The sequence below is a fragment of the Mus caroli genome, chromosome 18 (assembly GCF_900094665.2).
Source record: "Mus caroli chromosome 18, CAROLI_EIJ_v1.1, whole genome shotgun sequence".
Classification (NCBI taxonomy): domain Eukaryota; kingdom Metazoa; phylum Chordata; class Mammalia; order Rodentia; family Muridae; genus Mus; species Mus caroli.
The window spans coordinates 34,284,228-34,292,362 of NC_034587.1; the positions used below are offsets into that span (position 1 = coordinate 34,284,228).

General features: G+C 41.4%; 2 protein-coding genes across 10 annotated transcripts in view; both read left to right on the top strand.

Annotated features, from left to right (window-relative positions):
* The window catches only part of LOC110285079 (protocadherin alpha-4), a 225,915-nt gene that overhangs the window by 74,012 nt on the left and 143,768 nt on the right, over window positions 1-8,135 (top strand). The gene's annotated exons all lie outside the window — the stretch shown is intronic.
* On the top strand, window positions 205-3,505 carry LOC115029883 (protocadherin alpha-13-like). Its single transcript, XM_029472164.1, has 2 exons — window positions 205-2,640; window positions 3,497-3,505. The coding sequence occupies exons 1-2, from the start codon at window positions 247-249 to the stop codon at window positions 3,503-3,505; spliced, it is 2,403 nt and encodes an 800-aa protein (XP_029328024.1). The 5' UTR covers window positions 205-246.

The following is an 8,135-nucleotide window of genomic DNA, read 5'->3' on the forward strand; positions in this document are numbered from 1 at the left end:
AGGGAATAAAGGCTTATATCAATGGAAAATATGAAGACTAGCGATCACTACACTTACACATTCATGCCTCATGATGTCGCTCTTCACTGCGAACTTTTTTTCTTTTCAAAGAAAGTCACTTCCTTCAGAGAACTCTCTGTGAATTCTCTAGTACCAGGACATCTTCCAAACAGCGTTTGAGAGGCAGTTTCAGGTAAGGTTTTTTTGTCTACTGTAGCTACCACCGTATCTTTCTGCGTGTGTACCATGCTATTATTCTGGCAAACCGGCCCAGGATCCCGGTGCCTCCTGCTCTCGCTCCTGCTCCTCACAACCTGGGAGGCAGGGAGCGGCCAGCTCCACTACTCCATCCCAGAGGAGGCCAAACACGGCACCTTCGTGGGCCGCATCGCGCAGGACCTGGGGCTGGAGCTGACGGAGCTGGTGCCCCGCTTGTTCAGGGTAGCGTCCAAGGACCGCGGAGACCTTCTGGAGGTAAATCTGCAGAATGGCATTTTGTTTGTGAATTCTCGGATCGACCGGGAGGAGCTGTGCGGGCGGAGCGCGGAGTGTAGCATCCACCTGGAGGTGATCGTGGACAGGCCGCTGCAAGTTTTCCACGTGGAGGTGGAGGTGAGGGACATTAATGACAATCCACCTGTGTTCCCTGAAACCAACAAAAACATCGTGATTGCGGAGTCGAGACCTCCAGAAACTAGATTTCCACTAGATGGCGCATCCGATGCAGATATCGGAGTCAATTCCGCCTTGACCTACCGATTGGATCCCAGTGATTATTTCGCTTTGGACACGCAAAACAATCGTGAGCGAACTTCTTCGTTATCCCTTGTGTTAAAGAAATCATTAGACAGAGAAGAAATTCAGGAGTATAGTTTATTACTAACAGCTAGTGACGGAGGCAAACCGGAACTGACTGGCACAGTTCAGCTGCTGATCACCATCCTTGATGTGAATGACAATGCTCCAGAGTTTGATCGGTTCGTTTACAAAGTCAAAGTGTTAGAGGATGCACTTAATGGAACGTTGGTGATTAACTTAAACGCCACAGATCCTGACGAGGGTATAAATGGAGACATAATCTACTCCTTCAGACGGCCTGTATCCCCTGCGGTGGTGCATACATTTAATATAGATCCCAACAGTGGAGAAGTTAGGACAAAGGGGCTACTGGATTTCGAAGAAATTAAACTATATGAGATACCCGTGGAGGCAGTAGACAAAGGCAATATTCCAATGACAGGCCATTGTACCCTTCTGGTGGAATTACTAGATGTAAATGATAATGCACCAGAGGTCACGATTACTTCCCTGTCACTCCCAGTCAGAGAAGATGCTCAGCCAAGCACTGTCATAGCTCTCGTCAGCGTGTCTGACCGAGACTCTGGTGACAACGGGCAGGTGACTTGCTCTTTGACGCCTCATCTCCCCTTCAAGCTGGTGTCCACTTTTAAGAATTACTATTCGTTAGTGTTGGACAGCGCCCTGGACCGCGAGACCACCGCTGACTATAAGGTAGTGGTGACAGCCCGAGACAGGGGCTCACCCTCGCTGTGGTCTACGGCCAGCGTGTCCGTGGAGGTGGCTGATGTGAACGACAATGCTCCTACATTCGGGCAGCCTGAGTACACAGTGTTCGTGAAGGAGAACAACCCGCCTGGTGCGCACATCTTCACGGTGTCAGCGATGGATGCGGATGCGCAGGAGAATGCGCTGGTGTCCTACTCACTGGTGGAGCGGAGGGTGGGCGAGCGCTTGCTGTCGAGTTATGTGTCTGTGCACGCGGAGAGCGGCAAGGTGTTCGCGCTGCAGCCTCTGGACCATGAGGAGCTGGAGCTGCTACAGTTCCAGGTGAGCGCGCGGGATGCTGGTGTGCCTGCCCTGGGCAGCAATGTGACTCTGCAGGTGTTTGTGCTGGATGAGAATGACAATGCTCCCACTCTATTGCCTCACAGAGCCGTCGGAGCTGTCGGGACAGTGACCGAACTTGTGCCTAGGTCAGCGGGTTCAGGGCAGGTAGTGGCGAAGGTGCGGGCAGTAGATGCGGACTCTGGTTACAATGCGTGGTTGTCTTATGAGCTGCAGTTGGCAGCCGGGGGCATGCGCAGTCCCTTCCGCGTGGGTCTGTACACGGGCGAGATCAGCACAACGCGCTCCCTAGACGAAGCAGATGCGCCCCGCCAGCGTCTGTTGGTGTTAGTGAAGGACCACGGCGAGCCCGCACTGACCGCCACAGCCACGGTGCTGGTGTCTCTGGTGGAGAATGGTCAAGCACCCAAGATATCTTCCCTTGCTTCGGAGAGCACAGCGTCTTCGGAGGCGTCGCTGGTGACTGTCAACGTGTACCTGATCATTGCTATTTGCTCAGTGTCCAGCTTGTTGGTGCTCACGCTGCTGCTTTACACCGCGCTGCGCTGCTCAGCAAGGCCCACAGATGGAGCCTGTGCTCCGGGGAAGCCCATGCTGGTGTGCTCCAGCGCGGTGGGGAGCTGGTCATACTCGCAGCAGAGGCGACAGAGGGTGTGCTCTGGAGAGGGTCCACCTAAGACCGACCTCATGGCCTTTAGTCCTAGTCTCCCTCCTGTGTTAGGCTCTGCAGAGGACACATGTCAGAGAGAAAGGCAGGTAGAACATTTGAAAGAGGTAAGTTCATAATATAAAGTATTGTGTCTAACAGTTGCTCCTTCATGATATCTTTTCTCTCAATAATTTCATCAATCTAGTTAAAAATGTTCTCATCCTTGTAGTCTTTAACAATTTCTATATTGACATTGGATTGGTCACTCACTAATGAAATATTATTAGAAACCGTAGTAATGTGTCACAAACTGGAAAAAAAAACCTTATTTAGCATTTTAAATAAAACCAATGCTTGGGATTGGAAACATTTTACAAAAATATTACAGTGAGGCTAAATAATTTTAAGATATAGTCTTAATGCATACCTACATACATAGGTTATTTTTTAAAGACCTTATAACTTCTTAATTCTAAATAAATGTTTCTTTTCTTGAGTTAGGATCTAGCCATGGAGCTTAAGTTGGCCTCCAACGTTATTTTATTTTTTATTTTTCTAGTTATTCTTTTCTTTTTAAAAAGTGGTACTTACTTTATCCCTAGTTTTTTCTTTCTTATTTTTTTCTTTATCTTTATTCTCTCATATATTATACCCTGACTGCAGTTTTCCCTCCCTTCTTCCCCCATGGACTCCACCTTTTGATTCTTCTGTCTGTGCTCTGGATTGCTGGGATTTCAGGTGCAATACACCACACTTGGTTACAAGTGTAATTTGTTTGTATGTTTATGTATTTATTTTTTTATTATTTACTTATTTAATTGTGACAGGTTCACCCCTCATAACTATGTAGACCAGGCTATCCTGAAACTCACAGAGACCACCTGACTCTGCCTCCTGATTGCTAGAATTAAAGACCTGTGCCACAGAACCCTGTTTGTTTTTAAGACTTTTTGAGTTTGTCGTTCCTTTGTTATCCTCTAGGACCCTTGATGTTCACCTTTCTATGAGAAGCATTTACTTCCTGTATATTACCATAAACTTGAGCTTATTGTAAATCTCTCTCTCTCTCTCTCTCTCTCTCTCTCTCTCTCTCTCTCTATATATATATATATATATATATATATATATATATATATATATATATGAAACTTGAACCAGATCTTCATTAATTTATCATTTAAGCTATGTGTCTGTGTTTTTACTAAAAATGCACTTCTTTGTCTTTCCAAAAATTACTTTTTAAAAAAATGTCTTTTGCCAGACTGTGTCTATGGTCCACATGCATTTAATGCCTGAAGTAGCCAGAAGAGGGCATCAAATCCCCTGGAACTGGAGTTAGAGGTGGTTGTGTTCTACCCATGTAGGTGCTGGGAATTGAACCTAGGTCCTCTAGAAGACCAGCCATTTTTAAGAATTCTTCTTTCATATGTTACATCCTGACCACAGTGTCTACTCCCTCCACTCCTTTCACCCCCACTCCACCTCTTCTCTCTTCCAAATCCACCCCCTCTGTTTCCCTTCAAAAAAAATAGCAGGCCTTCCAGGTTGTCAACTGAACATGACATAACAAGTCACCATAGGACTGGGGACAAATACTAGATGAGGCAACCCAGTAGAAGGAAAAGGTTTCCAAGAACAGGGGAAAGAGTCAGAGACACCTCCCCACTCCCACTGTTAGGAGTACCACAAGAAGACAAAGCTACATAATGATAACATATGTAGAGGACCTAGCCCAGACCCATACAGGCTCTGTACCTGTTGCTTCAGTCTCTGTGATACTCTCTGAGCCCTGCCTAGTTGGTTTTATGTTCTCATGGTGTCCTTGACCCTTCCAGCTCCTACAATCCTTCCCTTCTTTTTCTGTAGGATTCCCCTGGCTCTGCCTAATGTTTGGCCATGGGTCTCTGGATCTGATCTCATCAGTTGTTCTGATGACAATGGGGCTAGGGATTAATCTATGAGTAAAGGAGAATATCATTAGTAATCATTTTATCCAAACTTTGAAGTCGTGTTAATTCTATCCTGGATCTCTGGGCAGTACAGCCTTTGGTTTTTAGTCATCCAGGCAGTGTCAGGTATGAGCGCCTTCTCATAGCATGGCCCTTAAGTTGGACCATTGGTTGGCCACTCCCACAAGTTCTGTGCCATCAACACACCTTGCAGCAGGACAGATTGTAGGTTGAAGGTTTTGTTGCTGGGTTGGTGTCCCAGACCAAGCTGGAAGACTTGCTTGGCTATAAAAGATGGCTGGTTCAGGATGCATATTCCACATTACTAGAAGTCTTTTTCAGGGTCATTCGCATAGATTCCAGGGAGCTTCTACTGCAGTAGGTTTCCACATTGCCCACCCCACTGTCCCCCAGTTCCAGTTGTCTCTCCCAGTACTTTTTCCCCTCCCTGCTACTGACTGATCCCTCCAGTTCCCATGCCCACTTGCCCCAAGTCCACCTCCAAATTCTATTCTATTTACATTTCTCAAGATTATCCGTTCCTCCCTTTGGAGTACTCCTTGTTACTTGGCCTCACCAAGGCTGCGAATTGTAGCACAATTATTATTTATTTTACAGCTAATGGATGTAAAGTAAGTGAGTGTGGCCATTAGCTCTAAAGTAAGTGAGTACACACCTTGTTTGTCTTTCTGGGTCTGGGTTACCTCACTCAGGATGATTTTTTTTTTAGTTCTATACATTTGATTGCAAATTTCACGCTGTTATTGTTTTTTTTTTTTAACAGCTGAGTAATAGTCCATTGTGTAAAGGTATTGCATTTTCTTCATTCATTCTTTAGGTTGTTTCTTGTTTCTGGCTATTATAAATAAAGCTGCTATCAACATAGTTGAGCAAGTGTCCTTGTGGTAGAATGAAGAAAGCATCCTTTGGGTATATGCCTAAAAGTAGTATAACTGGGTCTTGAGGTAGATTGATTCCCTATTTTCTGAGGAACCACCATGTTGATTTCCTTGTGGTTGTACAAGTTCACCCTCCCATCTGCAATGGAGAACTGTTCCCCTTGCTCCACATCCTCACCAGCATGAGCTGCTGCTTGTGTTTTTGATTTTAGACATTCTGACAGGTATAAGATGGAATCTCAAGCAGTTTTGATTTACATTTCCCTAACAGTTAAGGATGTTGAACATTTAAGTATTTCTCAGTCATTTTTGACTCTCTGTTAAAAGTTCTCTGTACTTCATTTTAAAAATTAGATTATTTGCTTTATTTGATGTTTGGTTTCTTGAATTCTTTGTATATTTTGGATATCTGCTCTCTGTTCGATGTGGAGTTGATCAAGAACTCTTCCCATTTTGTAGGCTACCATTTTGTCGTTTGCTTTGCTTTTTATATTCATGAGGTATCATTTATTGATTGTTGATCTTATTGCCTGTGCTATTAATGTTCTGTTCAGGGAGTTGTTTCCTGTGCCAATGCAATCAAGGCTATATCCCACTTTCTTTTCTATTAATTTCATTTTATCTAGTTTATATTGAGGTCTTTGATCCAATTTGACTTGAGTTTTATGCATTTTTCTACATACTGAGATTTAGTTAGACCAGCACCATTTTTTAAAAGATGCTTTCACTTTTCTATTCTGTATATCTGGCTTCTTTATAAAAAATTACATGTCAATAGGTGCATGGATTTACATCTGTGTCTTGGATTCCATTACATTCATCAACCTGTCTGTTTTCATGTTAATTCCATGCACTTTTTATTACTATAGCAATATAGTAGACATTGAAATCAGCGATAGTGATACCTCTGGAATTTCTTTTATTGTATAGGATTTTTTTTTTTTAGCTCACCTGGGTAGGTTTTATGAAATTCAGTTTATCTGGTTTATATTGAGGTCTTTGATCTAATTTCACTTGAGTTTTGTGCAGGATGATAGATATGGATCCATTTGCATTTTCCTACATGCTGAGATCCAGTTATGGATTTTTCCACATGAAGCTGAGTATTGCCTTTTGAAGTCTGTAAAGAATTGATTTGAATTTTCATGAGGATTGCATTGAATCTATAGATTGCTATAAGATGTATATTTTTACTGTTAATCTTACTGATCCATGAACATGGAAGATCTTTCCATTTTCTGATATTTTCTTCAATTTTGTTTTTCAAAGACGTGAAGGTCTTGTTATAGAAGTCTTTCACTTGCTTGGTTAGAGTTACAACAAGATATTTTATATTATTTGCAGCTCAGGAGGGCCACTGAATTTTTGTTAGTATTTATCCAGCCATTCTCCTAAAGGTGTTTATCAGTTTTAGGAGTTTTCTGGTAGGATTTTTGGGGCTGCTTATGTATACTATCATAGCATCTGCAAATATGAGTACAATCTTCTTTCTTTCCATTTGCATCCCTTTGATTTCCTTCAGTTGTTTTATTGCTCGATCTAGAACTTTAAGTACGATATTGAATAGATATATAGAGAGTGGACAGTCTTGACTTGCTCCTGATTTTAGTGAAATTGCTTTGAATTTCTTTCCATTTAATTTGATGTTGGCTATCAGCTTGCTTCAAAATGTCACAATGATATTTAACTATGTCCTTTTTATCCCTAATATCTCTAAGACTTTTATCATAAAGTAGTATCAGATTTTGTCAGACTTTTTAAGCATCTAATGAGATGATTATGTGGTTTTTGTCTTACACTTTGTTTTATATGGTGAATTACATTGATTGACTTTCATGTGCTTAAACATTTCTGCATTTATTGGATTTCTTGACCCTGGTAGATAGTTTTTTTTGATGTATTTGTGAATTTAGATTGCAAGTATTTTATTGATTATTTTTGTACCTATGTTCATGAAGAATATTGGTTTGTAATTCTCTTTCTTTGTTGAATATTCATGTTATTTGGGTGTCAGGGTGACTGTGGCCTCATAAAATGAATTTGGAAATGTTTCTTCTATTTCTACTTTGTAGAATAATTTGAGGAGTATTGGCGGTAGCTCTTCTTTGAAAGTCTGGCAGAATTCTGGACTAAAACAGTCGGTCTCAGAGTTTCGTTTTGATTTTGGTTTTTGGTTTTTGGTTTTTGGTTGGGAGACTTTTAATGATTGCTTCTATTTTAGGGGGGCTATTAGTCCATTTAAATTGCTTATCTGATCTTGACTTAACTTTAGTAAGTGGTCTTCTACTTCTGTAGAATATAGGTTTTTAAAGTATGTCCTAATGTTTCTTTGGAGTTCCCCAATGTCTCTTGTTATAGCCCTTTCTTTTGTTTTTGATTTTATTTATTTGGATATTTTCCTCTCTATTTTTTAACTAGATTAAATAAAGATTTGTCTATCTTTTTGGCTTTCTTAAAGAACCAACTCTTTGTTTCATGGATTCTTTGTATTGTTCTCTTTGTTTTTATTTTATTTAGTTCCGCTATTCATTTTATCATTTACTGCCACCTACTTCTCCTGAGTATATTTGCTTCTTTTTATTCTATGGCTTTTTGTTATGCTGTTAAGTTTCTAGTATGAGATTTCTCTAATTTCTTTATGAAGGTACTTAATGCTATGAACTTTCCTCTTAGCACCACTTTCATTGTGTGTGCTATGAGCTTTCTCCTTAACATTGCTTTCATTGTATCATATAAGTGTTGGTATGTTGTGTATTCATTTTCATTGAAGTC

Bases quoted from the DNA above. Each gene is read 5' to 3' on its own strand.
- LOC115029883 (XM_029472164.1), top strand. From the start codon at position 247: ATGCTATTATTCTGGCAAACCGGCCCAGGATCCCGGTGCCTCCTGCTC.